Below are 14,415 nucleotides of genomic sequence, written 5' to 3'. Positions count from 1 at the left end.
GCATATCGGCTATATAAGGAAAAAGGCTGATATAACAAACGGATGGTTTATTAAATAACTGCGTGAAGGCACTGAGCTGTATAATGTCTGTTGCATAATCCTAGCGCTACTGTCTGCACTTTAATGCTAATCAAATAGCAAAACAAAAGATTGCACACTATTCTTGACTAAATAACTTTTGTAACTTTCATAAGTGTAGCGGACCTCATCTGAATGATGACCAAAACTTTACTGATGTTTTAAGTTTATTGCGTCCTTTTTCACTCCAAAAAAATCACCATACGTGCTCAACAAATCACAGCACGAGAAGTGCACATTAAACGCTCTCTCTCAGTTGCATTATCATCAACATACAGCGAATTACACAAAACACTTATTACAACTAACAGTAAACAAATATATACAGATCTCATGCGTTTTCGGGGGGTGCTTAATAAACTGTTGAATGTTAAATGGATCCAATCCATGTTCATTAGAAATTATTTGATTATGCAGCAAAAAAAAACTGCTAGTATAATTTAATGCAGGTGTTTTTGAACTTTGCTGATTTAAAACATGATCAAAATACTATCTATTTTGATGCCAAAATTTCAAATAAGAGAGGAAGTGACAAATATCGGTATTGGTATCGGTCAATAAGCGATTGTTAAAATCGGTATCGGCCCCAAAAAATCCTATCGGTGCATCCCTAATTAACACCCTTTAAATGATGGGAAATATTTAACCTCTGGTTTGCAGGGGCAAGTTGGTAAGGTGGGATATGAGGATCAATTTTCAGAAATGATTAATGATTAAACTGACTACAAAGGTAAATATAAAGCCGAGGTTTATTAAAGGATAAGTAATTTGCCACTCACATTACAAAACGGAATTGCTAGAATAAAAACTAAAAACATTTGCACTGAGCAAATAAATCTGAACCATCTCTTAAAATGTATTCGCTTATCTGATCAAATTTGTTTCTGCTGGCACAGCTTTTTTTATTTTATTGTATGTTGGTTGGTGTGACAGGACACACACACACTGAGTTCAGAGCCTGTGTATGTACTTCACAGTTCATTTGTTGCGGTCATCTGGGAAAACACAGATTAAATCATTTAACCAAATGCAGTGCTGGGGTGAACAACTGCAAATATCATTGAAACTTTAAAACTTTATCACAACAAAATTATCGCCTCAAAGTGTTTCAGTGATCCTAAGTATAATTTAAAATGTAAGTAACTCGCTTGGCAGTTCTGAATCTGTTCAACATTAGTTTGTGCCACTTTAGTTAACATAATGGACAGTACCATTCAACAGTTTGGGGTAAGATTTGTTTAATGTTTTTGAAAGAGGTCTCTTATGCTCATCAATTATGCATTTATTTAATTAAAAATATAATAAAACAGATCAGCAGCCATTACTCCAGCCTTCAGTGCCACATGATCTTTCAGAAATCATTCTAATATGATGATTTGAGGCATTCATTCAACAATAAATAAAAAAATAAGATCTTACTGACCCCAAACTTTTAAAAGGTACTGTCTTAAAGATTCAGTCAGACTGCAAGATGGTTTCTGGGACCTTGTAATATTTGAAGATGCATGTGATATTTTGAAAAGAAAAGCAGTTAAACAGTAGCCAGCAAAAGTTTCCTGAAGTGTCCAATAACTTCTAAACCTTCACGCATGTCAGTGCACGAAAACACTCCACTGAAACGCTTTGGACTTTTGCCCATGGGGCAGGAAATCCCACGATTCTGTAGCAGGTCACAATGTAATCACGCAGTCTGACTCACAGAGGGGCTGACTAACTTTTGTTTACCTCTCCTCTACTTTAGGAATGAGTCAACTATTCGTTTTAGCAGAAAGACTAGTAAACGGTGCTTAGTGAACACAACCCTAAACTAGCAGGAACAAACAGGGTTCCCATAGACCAGCTACTACTCTGTTCAGACAAGCGAACAGCTAGTCGATCATGAAAATACGCAGCCATGCGCATCCCTCCTTTCCTTTCCTGTTGCGTATTAACGGCATGCTGAGATGTCCGCTCTGTCCCAGTCCCTGCTGATTGCTAATGAACCCCATGCTTTGGTTTCACAGATGTTCCTCCTTTGTGCCGAGCCAAGAGAAAGACTGTGTGTGTGTGTGTGTGTGTGTGTGTGTGTGACCTCTGTGTGCGGAATTGGGCTCGTGGCGTGTATCAGAGCCAGTTATAAAGACAGTGCCAGGTGTGTGCACTGCCTCCATCCCTCTATCAGCACAACATCAGTGAAAGAGAGAGAGAGAGAGCGAGAGAAAGAGAGAGAGTGCACAAACTGTGAGAATGAGTAAAGGAGAGCAGAGGTCTGGAATGAAGTGAATGCTCCAGGAAAATGAGAGAAGTTTATGTAACAAATGACTAATGCAGCTGATTAGAGCAATGAAGGAAAGGAAGTAAAAGAACAGAAAGATTAAACTAGAAGACTGGAAGTGAAAGGTAATAGACTAACCACTTGAATGTGTGTGTTCACGGGTTTGCTTACACACACTTTGCGCAAAATTATCCCTAGAAGTTAGCTGACAAAACCATGTTTTCAAAGCTAGAATGATTCATAAATAAAGTCAATTATTTTGTATTTATTTTAAAATAATTTAATTTAAAATAAAGACTTTTTGGGCTTATATACATATTTTTTATTTACTGATTTATTTATTCATTCATTCTAAAAATGCAGGTTCCACAACAATATTCAAAACTTGTCGATATGTGTTCATTATTTACTTGATAAGGATTTTTAAATATATATTTTACTCACAATTTCATAAGCAGAAAACTGAATTAAAATAAGAAAAATCTTAATTTTTAGTTTTTTAGCTAATTTTAAGTCTGCTGAGGGCCCCTAGTGGGCCCCGGCCCCCTGGTTGAGAACCACTAGTCTTTGGTATGTCATTAGATAACTAGGTAAGTTTGCCTTCACAAGTTGGTCTGTTCTTTGTGTACTTTTATGTCATTACACAACGCAAAAGTGGAAGTGTATAGAGTTTGTGTCCCTCGCTTTGATTATTTAATGGCCATACCTTTGAAATAGCACAATGCCTGGAGGTACTGTGTTTGTGGATATGGCCTGGTGTGTGCGAGCAGTTGTCTGAAAGCATGTAGGTAACTTCCGCCCATGGGTTGCACTGTGCAAATCGGTAAGAAAGTCCGCAGCTCTGCAGTGCCACATCAATAAACACCATTCAAGAATATCAGATATGGCAGGGGGGCTCGGCCACTTAATGATACTGCTGATAAAGTCCTCAACTGAACCGAGGGAAACAAAATTACATCTGCCAGATCGTTAAATGTTATTAGATGTAATTTTTTCTTTCAAATTGAGCGTTCTTGGTCTCTGGACTGCTCACCCCTGTATAAAACAAAAACAAAAAGAAAAAAACAGGATGGCTGACAAGATCTTTCGTGTAGGTTGCATGCTGTTTTTCTCACCAATTTTTCTTCCTGTTTTAACTAAAGACTGATTCGGCTTTCAGAGAAGTTAAAGGGGTCATATGATGCGATTTCAAGTTTTCCTTTCTCTTTGGAGTGTTACAAGCTGATTGTGCATAGATAAGATCCCTGAAGTTGCAAAGACTAAAGTCTCAAAACCAAAGAGATATTCTTTATCAAAGTTAAGACTCTGCCACGCCCCCCTAAAACGGCTCGTTCTAACACGCCCCCCCCCACATATCTACCTCACTATGTGGAAATATTTGCATAATGCCGCCCAAATGTGCACGCAAAGAAAGAAGGCGTGGTTTCAGTAACCGCAGTTAGTGTTGAAGCAGCCATGTCAGAGAGACGCTGTGTGTTTCTAGGTGAAAGCAAAGGCACTTTATTTGGCCTTCCGAAAGTAGATGCATTTAGGAATCTTTAAGATTACTTACAACAGAACAGCAAAGCATTTTATGGACGACCGTTTCGTGAAACTAGGAGAGGAGGTAATTCTGACTTTACTATGACAATCTGGCGCTTCTGAATAAGCTAGCCTTCCGGAAGTAGATGCATTTAGGAATCTTTAAGATTACTTACAACAGAACAGCAATGCATTTTATGGACGACCGTTTCGTGAACCTAGGAGATGAGGTCATTCTGACTTTGCTATGACAATGTGGCGCTTCTGAATCAGCTACTGTTTTTTTGTTATTAGTTTAAGTATTTCCTATTGACTGTTCAAATGCTGAGTTTTGCGCATCGTGTGTGTGTGTGTGTGTCTGAGCGCGCGTGTGCGTGTGTGAGAGAGAGAGAGAGAGAGAGAAAGAGAGAGAGACAGGGTCACATCACAGTGGAGTCAGCTGTCTTAACCGTGGCTTGTGTACTGCAAACACATACCAGCTTCATCACTGTGTCTGTCACGTGACTCTGTTCCCCTTTCGGGCTCTGTCTTTACATTTATTTTGAAAGATGAAGCTCGCGATTATGGTAAGGGGCGTTACATTTCCAACGAGTGCTTGCGGTGTTCGGCCAATCACAATGCACTGGGTCAGCTGGCCAATCAGAGCAGACTGCGCTTGTCAAAGGAGGGGGCTTTGTAGAAAACGAAGCGTTTGAGAGAGGCGGGGCATAGAGGACCTACAATAATGTACAGTATTTGAAAAATAATGTGTTTTTTGAACATTAAAGCATGTCAACATATTCTGTTACACCAAATACACAAAATAATGATCTTTAAAAAAGCATCATATGATCCCTTTAAATATAAACTCGCACAGCTGTTTTGTAAACAAACTCTATTATGCGACCACAAAACACTTACAGGAATAGTTTACCAAAATATCTAAATTCTTTCATCATTCACTCACCCTCATTTTGTTCAAAACTGATAAGACTTTCTTTCTTCAGTAAAACACAAAATGAGAAAATCTGAATAATGAGCTGGTTGTAGAGGTCTGCATGCTCTCCCGCGGGAACCGACCAGATTGTTAGCGCTGCGGGATTAAATTCCCGAATAAAACGCGGTATCGGTCAGTAACTCTGGTGTAATTTGAATGGGAGCGGGCGGTTTAACAATATCCCATTCCCCACGTCCATTCAGAACAGCATATCTGTGCGTTATTCTTATTGGCTGTACCGGTGTACAGCCTGCACTCGGATTGTTATGCACGCGCTGCACGCATGCTTTCTGCATCACACATTTTATTTGCGGGGTCTGTGCGCAGCATGTGCATAACGATGCTCAGAGCAGGCTGTACCGGTGGTAAATATATGGCCCTCAGACAGAACAGGCAGGTTGTTGATGAGTGACAGAGCAGAATAAGGATGGAGCAAAGTGTGGATACGCCGTCCTTCAAGGACGTTCAACTCGGTTTTGTTTATATTTTTCTTAGCCTATAATTTTAAATGACAGACGTCGTATTAATTTATTTTTCTCTGCGACACTTTTCCTACTGTTAACAGAAAAATGTCAAACGAATTTAGTATTTTGACAAGACGAATAAAAATAGCTAATAGGCTACACAGAGCCGTAGATCATTGACAAGCTACACAAAATCGCGTTCATAATCGGCAATGTGATTTTGAACACGATTTTGCGTAGCTTGTCAGTGAACTACGGCAATGTGTAGTAAATGCCGCTCCATCTGAAAGCACGTGCTGGAGATTTACTACTAATCACAGAACCGGCTTTACTGACGAGATGAGCATGAAAATTGCATTTGATTATTTGCACAGCCCTACCTAAAATATCCAGGTTTTGGCTGTTTGCACTGTGCAGATCGATCACTGTATGACATTATTTCACAAGAGCTATAGAGAGCAGAGCAGACAGCTCCTTATGCTTTCAAATCGCTCTCGTGGTAATTTGGTGTCATACAACGATCGGTGCGCAGCTTCAAGTCGTATGAACGAGCGAACAAATACGTGCGTGTATTTGCATTGCTTTGATCGTTCTCACCTTCTCACGCGCAACGCGCTACGATTGGTCGATTATGTTCAATACCTGCATGTTATTGGTCAAACTACTTTGGATGTTTTAGGCAATATAAAAATCCTGGCCAGGACGTGTCCCATATAAATGGCACATATGGCCACCCTACAGTGCTGCAGACTACACATTTATTTGTTAGCCTATCTCTCTTTCTTTCAGTAGCGGAAATTTAAATGTGAGATTCTGGAAACGTGATCTAAATTTAGCAGGAACAGTCGGGTCGGGAAGAAAATTATTCTAAGCGGACAGCGGGTGAACAAAGAGTGAATATATAGCGGGAACGGGTGGGTGCGGAATATAACCTTGCGGGAGTGGGCGGGAGCAGGACTAAAAAAATAGTCCCGCGCAGACCTCTAGCTGGTTGTTCTTTTCCTTGGAATTACAGTGGATGAGACTGGGGAGTGAAGCTTTTCTGTAAATAAATGAAATAATTAATCACAAAAGTGATGCACAGAAACAATTTTTTTATTTGGTCTATTGGCTTCGGAAAATTTGGAATATAGGATACTTTTTGGTGCTTCTGCATCTCTTTTCAAGCTTGAAAGCTTTATATTATCTGAATGAAAAAGTTTAGAAATAACATGGGGATGTGCAAATAATAACAGAATTTTTTGGGTGGACTAATTCTTGTTCGCAGGAGTCAGAATGAGCATTTATATTAAAATAAATGACTTGACTTGGAGTAGGAAACCCTTAAAAATAAACTAAACAGCGTGACGCAATATGTCTGATTTTATCTGAATAAACACCATAATTACTCAACCCTTAAGTAGGCACACTGGAAAAGACTTTGAGTGAGTTATTAGATTATTTAGATTTTTACCAGACACACGTCTTAAGAGAGCTGTAGGATAGCATGTTTCCATGCAAGTTGAGCTGTCTAATGGTTCTGAGCCTCCACCTCTGCTTGTCTAAGGGTGAGCGTCATCACTTGTCTTCAGTGTCCTGCACTCTTCCAGATAAGGAGTGCAGCATTCCAGACCACCCATGGCTGCGACATACACAGACAGAAGAACCCCCCTGCTGACCTCAAGCCTCAGTGTTTCACTACCGACAGCACCTCTGCTGCTGGGAAATGCTGGCACTGTCCCCTTGCACTCTCAAAATTCTCCTGCCTCCCCTTCTAACTAATGGTCGACCGATATTGTTTTTTTGACAGCCGATGCCGATATCTTGGAAAGCAGGGTGGCCGATGGCCGATATCATTTTATTTATTTTAATTAATATTTAAGAAATTTGAAAATTGATTAAAAAATAAATGTGTTAAATAAACATACTTATACTTTAGATGACAAAGTATTTTTCACAAATAAAAAAATATTTAATAAAAATATAATTAAAAAGGAAGTAAACACTGTAACCAACAGGGCACTCAGTAATCTGGGAAGTTTGTGTGCATTAATCATATTTTTTCAAATAAAGCCAAGGTAACACTCATTTTACATACAGCACACAGTGAAAATGACATGAATATGACAGCGGGCAAATGCATAAAACGCAGCATAATTTAAAATCACGAGTTTAAAGTTTGTTGATCGTGTGTCTCCAGTGAAGCTGAACTATCCTCCTGTCCGTATTCAATTCACACAGTCCGACCGTCACGCAGAGAACATGCGATCATGCAGGATACACAGGGTGCGAATTACGGGGGGTTTGGGGGGGTCTGACCCCCTAAAGAAGGCTTTAACCCCCCTGATGGACGTCAAAACTAGTTGTAGGGGGGGTCAGATAGAAAGAAGGCTAGCCTACGCATAATATGGAGATTTACTTGTAAACATTAATATGCATTTGTATAGCCCTAACTGATTTTAAAATATAATTTTGACAGCTCCTGAAATGGGTCGTATTGACAGTACCTGAGTGGTTGAAGAATACGCTACAGCGCTCATTCAAAGACGTGCATTTATTGCTTGGACGGAGCAAGAACACATGTAGATTCAGTCAAGTGATAAAGTTTACCCTCTTCAACTTAATGCTGCTGAACTGAATTTATGGAGCAAACTATTTGCTAAAATATCCATAACATGAACAGCACCGCAGAAATACAAGCGTGTGGTTCTGTCAGTCAGATGCGCATGAAAGCTGCGTGTGTTACTATAACAAACACTGTGCTTTCTTTCAGAATCATCATTGGCTGGCAGAAAGACAAAAATTTTAGACACATTGTCAGTAATTTCACCAATGAAAATAAAGCCCTAGGAGAACTGTTGTGCGTCAAAGATCAACACACAGCGGTGTTTCATTAATGAATCCACGTTTTTAAATGAATCGAGTGAATCGATGATTCAGTGAACCATTCATAAAGGCAGTCATTTGCTTAGTTTCTGAATGAATCAGCCGTTTGAACAAATAAATTGACTGAATGATTGAATGACTCACTTAAGACAGGGATTTGCCGCCACCTACTGGCGCATTTAGTTTTATATTCAGTGTATCGTTTCTTTTTCAAATAATTTCATATTTCACTATTTATTTGTATTTTTTATTGAATTAAAATATTTCTTTCTAAAGCTACTTATATTTCAGCTACCTTTTTTAATGTCTATTCAGTGTTTTTTTCTAAATTAACACAATGATAAATATTATCTTTAAAAATAACTTTATCTTTAATTGGCACATGATGTACACGTTAATCAATTAATCTCATTCATTTGAGATTCATTTGATTAATTAATCAGCACATTATGTAATTACAGTTTTTTTAAATAATCACTTGACAGCCCTATTTAAAACATAAAAAAATACCCCCCAAGTGCTCTGACCCCCCCGATGGTCACTGCGTAATTCGCACCCTGAGGATACACATGCACACTTCACAAGATCTCACAGCTGGATCCGACTAAGTTTGCAAGGTTTTTGAAATTAGATGTTTATTAGACATTCAAAGATTTGTTTAAATTATATAAATGCGTATTTGCTGAATGCTGACGGCAAACAAGAAAGTATTATATTGTTTGCCTTTCTATTACTAATAATATAAAAGCAATCGTTATAAGCATTTTTGTATACATTAATTCCTTTGTTTAACTGTTCTATCTGATTATTAGACAGACTTCTATCCGTATTTAGACAGAACTGTTAATGACAACAGCGAACAAGAGGGAGAATGTGAGCACTGTGTGCTCAGGCGTCAAAATAAAAGTAATTTGCGCCGTCAAAATAAAAGTCCTTGAACGCATCGGCCAAACAGGAAAACTTATCGGCCGATGCCGATATTTAAAAAAATGCCAAATATCCTAGTAGACCACTACTAGGGCTGCACAATTAATCAAATTTCTAATCGCAATCTTTCTAATCGAATTTCTAATCGAGACCCCGATGAGGACGACGAGCATGCAGATGAGCTTTAGGCACACCTGTGCAATAATCATGCTGTATAATCAGCATCTTGATATGCCACACCTGTGAGGTGGATGGATTATCTCGGCAAAGGAGAAGTGCTCACTAACACAGATTTAGACAGATTTGTGAACAATATTTGAGAGAAATAGGCCTTTTGTGTACATAGAAAAAGTCTTAGATCTTTGAGTTCAGCTCATGAAAAATGGGGGCAAAAACAAAAGTGTTGCATTTATAATTTTGTTCAGTGTATAAAGTCAAAAACAAGTGGAATATTCTTCAAAATATCCTCCTTTTGTTAGAAAGTCATACCGGTTTTAAACTACTGTATCCCCCCTAGAAAAGTTATACTAAAAATTGAGCAACTGCGAGATCTGAGTATAAGGGAGTCTGCTTTTCACTGGACAGTTAAACTGTCAACAAAAATGAGAGGTGTAAATACAGCAGCCAAATTACATCCTATTGTTGACAATCCAGTTTTGACAGTTAAGAGCATCTGGGGGATTTCACATAACTTTAATACAAAAGACAATTCATAGAGCGCAACAAAACACTTTAAAGAAATATGTAAGATGGCAAATCAAACAGAAGATTTGCACAGGGCGAAAAACCCGTGTTCTTCTTAGAATGGGATTTTGCTTTCATACTTCTACACTGGATGCTAGAACAACATCTCAGACAAACCTCAGTTTCCACATGCAGTATAGAAGACTGTCTCCACCACCCCATATGCATTCAAAGCCAAGCACTCAAAGGAGGATTTTCAAAAAGCTGTTGGGATAATAAACAATGCAATAAATATAAGTAATAAAATATAACAGATGATTTATCTCAACAAAACATTTCTGGATCATTATTTTTGGATCTATATCAGCAGCTGTTTTATTTGATGATCTAAACACAACAAAAAGTGTTCACTCTGAACAAGAAGAGAATTCTTCATGTCCCAATTTTAGGCTTGCATAACAGTGAACAGCACCCTGTGGAGTCATTCCATTTTCAATTCAGTTGTTAAGTCAAGTGCGCGGAATGCAGAGCAACGGAAGCTGAATTAGAGTACTGTTCTGATTTTCATTTACTGTACTAGAGTTGTGTAAGAGTTCATAGAAGTAGGTTTAAATTAGAAAACATTTCCTTATGCTTCTTATTTCCCAGACACAGAAGACAGTTAATTAAAATACCCTGTTGTTTCCTTCTTTTTGTTCTCATGTATTTTCTCTCACCAAGCCTTCCACAGACACACATTCTCAAACACACCTCACTGCCCTTGTTCTCAGGTGTATAAAGTGTATAGAGTCAGCTATAATCAGTTCATCAACCAGACCAACCACATATTTCCTCTGTTTACTACGGGATATTGCACTTACACAACCGTCATTTTTTACACTCTCTTAACACTGTCATGAGATGAGGCCCTTGCACACTGTAAATTACGCAGGCTCCTGTGTATGGCTTCTCTTACAGGCATCCAAAAGTGCTTCTACAGCACACTCGACAGTTACACATTAGCCATGAAGTTGTTCCATGGGTTTACTTTAAATCTTGCACTGCAGAGCTTTTGTTTGTTTGGAAACTTGATAAATTGCACCGGCAGATCACAACACCGCCAGCTGCACAGTAGACTGATGTCCTTGAATGCAAAGTTTGTGATGAGTTTGCTGTCCCGCCACATGATTCAAATCAAACTGCAGCCGCATAAAGCCTGTGTCAACACCAAACAAGGTGAACATGCTGCCCTCTGTGGGAATGACTACAAACATGTCCAAACAGGCATGTGGGTATAAACAAATCCACATATACTGAATGAATGCACTCTGACATGCCATTGGATTATGATATTTACTAGCCCCAGCAAAACTAGACTGTCAGGAGAAAGTAAGTACTGCCTCTTCAGGCTCTTCAGCCCTTTCAAAGTGAGTTGAAAGACCTGAGTGGACAAGCCCACATTAGGACTAATTATTCCCCTGTGATCAGTCAGGAAGGGACAGGTGGGACATTTCTTTAGTTAAGGAAACAGAAAAAGATTTTTAAAAAATCAGTCACATGATATACAATAACATTATTAATATTCAAATATAGCGCTTGCTCAGTTGAGCTTTATGACCAGTCTTAACATTCCCAGTGCATTTTTAACAGCAAACTAAAGTGAAAAGACAAGTCTAGTCTTTCTTCTCACTAAAGGGCATGACACTTGAGTGAACAGTGTCTTAGGTCACAGAGCACCGAGTTAATAATAAAACACACTTCCCCTTTTTCTTGGCCCCGCTTCCCTGCAGCAACCCTGAACATGCTTGTGACCGCTGCACCAGAAACCCTGCTTAGTCAACCACGACCCTGCTTTGAAGTTAGCACACACTTCCTGCAGGTTTCAAGAAAATCCAGCCTTTTAGGATCTGAAAATGAAGGAGGAAAACTAAGGAGGTCACAAATGATGCAACGGTCAGGATGAGCTTACTAAACAGGAAAGTCTTTTCCCTACAGTCTATTTTTTTTCCTCCAGTTTTGACAAGTGGGTCTAGCAAAATCTCAAATAAATCTGCTTGGTGGGATTTTTGAAAGATTCTCACTTCCTTCACTCAAAAAACCCCGCCTTCCTTCTGTCTCCGCTCTGGTTTCCAGCCAAATGTATGAAAATTGCTTTCAGAAACCTTGGCATGCTTTTGTTTTGAATGGGAAAGAGTTCAGGGCAATCCATACATGTCTATCATTCGCTAGCAACTGTGCTTTTTTAATATAGTGGTACCTGAGAAAAGAGCAGTAGAGCAGGGGGGAGACACCAGCCATCTATCTGTAATGGAGCATCACACGTGGGGGATAGGGAGTTAGTGTTCTGCAACGCTCCACTACACACAAGGGTCTCTCCGGTGGCCGAACCTCCCCCGCAAACACCCCCTAAAGTTGCCTTCATGCCTCATTTCACAGATAGAGATCTTAATAGCCTCAACAAAACTACTACAACAGCTCGCTCGCAAACTGGAAGTATCAGCCACATGAATGACATGGTTTGTAATGATACACTAGCCATGCTCAAGCAGTACACGATTCAGCAGTGTGAGTTTTCCTGCAGATATTAAAGGGATAGTTTAGTCAAAAAGTACAATTCTGTCATTATTACGTCCCTCTCATGTTGTATGACTTAGCTACTTAATTCTGTGGTTAAAACTGTTTTTTACTTCGTTTGGAATGACTTAAGGTAAGTAAATAAGAGAATTTTCATTTTTGGAAATAAATAAATAAATCCACATTTATACATATGCACTACAGCTACCACATAGAATACAAATGTCTAGACATGACAGATCTATGGCACCTGCTAAAATTTTGCAGTGGTCAACCAGGCCTCTAGCTGATCTATTTCCAAACATGCATGAAATCATAATTCCACAAGAACCGTTACCAGCTTGAGGCAACATAAGAGCCACCTGTAGAGCGAATCAGTACCTGCTCTAAACACCAACCCAAACACAGCACATTTTGAATGCCATCATCAGTCTCACTGACCTTGCAGATCTTGCTCTCCTCTGCTTCTCTGCTGCTGCGTGCCAAAGTTGTGGCTGGAGCTGGGACCAAGCTTGACCTCCTATCATGGATCTCCGTCTTGAGTGACAGCTGACAGGAGAGCAAAGAAGATTCCGTGACTCTGAGCTCCGAGCTCCTGGGTGTCAGTCCATGTGCCATGCTGCTTCTCCCAGGGTTGGGGATGGGCAGTGCAGTGTGGATGGGTTTGGACCCCACAGCCGGCTGCCGGAGTTTCGATGCAACGCCAACTACCGGCATAGTCCCTCAGAGTGCAAATCGCAGAGAGAAATAAGGAGGGGGAAAAGTGGAGGAGTTGTCTCTCGTGGCTTTCTCCCACAAGCGAGAGAGAGAGAGAGAGAGAGAGAGACGAGAGCCCTGTGTCTGCTCTTGACGTCTCGCAGGGACTGTAAGAGGTGGGAGGGGGGCGAATGGTCTCTTAGAGAGTGCTGCTAGCGGGAGAGAGCACGGACACGCTCATTCTGTTGCCGACAGCGTGTGCTGCTCTCAGTAACTGAGAAGGCTCCTCCACTACACATTCTCCACTCCTCCTCTCTCTCTTCCACTCCTCCTCTGACAGAGCGCCACTACAAAACCAAACAGCTCTCGGGGGCGTGAACTTCCCTGGAAGGTAACCACCAGTCTGCTCTCCTCACTGCCTGATTACCCAGACCTGAGTCTCTCTCACATGCACACACATGGATCTAACTCTCTGGTTCCTCCTCTGTCATTTGAAGAACATTCCACAACAGCGCGTCACACTCCGACTGCAACTGTCAAAACAGTCTCTCGGTAACCCAGCTCAGATCGGTGGACATAGACACCTCACACTGGCTGCAGCTGGAACAACTGAATCCTGTGATGAAAGAATGAGTGCAAAAAGAACACTCCAAAGACAGGGGAAACGTTTGAGGTTGTTTGGAGTGAAAGTAAGTCTGTATATATGTAACGGCCAACACAAACAGATGTTAGAGAAGGTCTACTCTCTTTAATCCCGGAAACAATCCACACTAAAGTTGTTTGTCTAGTTCCCTGGATTTAGCTACCAAACTCCAATTCGCTGTCTAGCTTCCTTTTTTTTGTGCTGTCAACTTTACTTTCACTCTCATCTCATCTATCATCCCCACCCAGTTCATGGAAATAGTTGGTGAAGAATCAGAAAGACAGGAAGGCTTGGAGACAGTGGACTGACAACAGAATTTGTGTTAGACTGTTTGCATAGCATTTGTGGCGGGTGAAGAGGAGAATCTGACAGTGGCGCTGACAGCACTGGCACCGACCTCCCTGCTAATTCATGTCAAATAAATAATCAGGGCATTTTCTTGTGTTTAGCCCAGGAGATATGATTCATTTCACATGAACAGAGGACAAACGAATCATTGCCCATGATCACTGAACAGTCTGTCATTTTGTACCTGGCAAAATGCCTGCATACATGGATTTTCAACTGTGGTGTGAAACTGAGCAGCCCTTGATGTATTAAAGACTTTATTAAGTGGGCAAAATATGACATGTACCATGGTTTTTAACAGCCGTTAGCCCGGTGTGAGACTTGAAAGGGAGTGAAAGTTTTATATGGAAAGAGCCCATCTGGTTCAGTTTAAAAGCAGGGATGTGTGGGGGAACAGCAAGGATTT

The 14,415-nt window shown here is 40.2% G+C and overlaps 1 protein-coding gene across 1 annotated transcript in view; it reads right to left on the bottom strand.

Annotated features, from left to right (window-relative positions):
* Positions 1-13,110, bottom strand: part of LOC107694146 (neuron navigator 3-like) — a 184,387-nt gene extending 171,277 nt beyond the window's left edge. The window contains exon 1 of the mRNA XM_016493750.1: positions 12,764-13,110. Within this exon, the coding sequence (XP_016349236.1) occupies positions 12,764-13,039 (276 nt within the window). The 5' untranslated portion in view covers positions 13,040-13,110. The remainder of the gene's footprint in view (positions 1-12,763) is intronic.
* Positions 13,111-14,415: the final 1,305 nt, after the last annotated feature.

Source organism: Sinocyclocheilus anshuiensis, unplaced genomic scaffold, assembly GCF_001515605.1.
Source record: "Sinocyclocheilus anshuiensis isolate Anshui unplaced genomic scaffold, SAMN03320099.WGS_v1.1 scaffold1003, whole genome shotgun sequence".
NCBI classification, from domain to species: domain Eukaryota; kingdom Metazoa; phylum Chordata; class Actinopteri; order Cypriniformes; family Cyprinidae; genus Sinocyclocheilus; species Sinocyclocheilus anshuiensis.
Note: the sequence above shows the minus strand (reverse complement) of the source record. Positions and strands in the feature narration are given on the sequence as shown.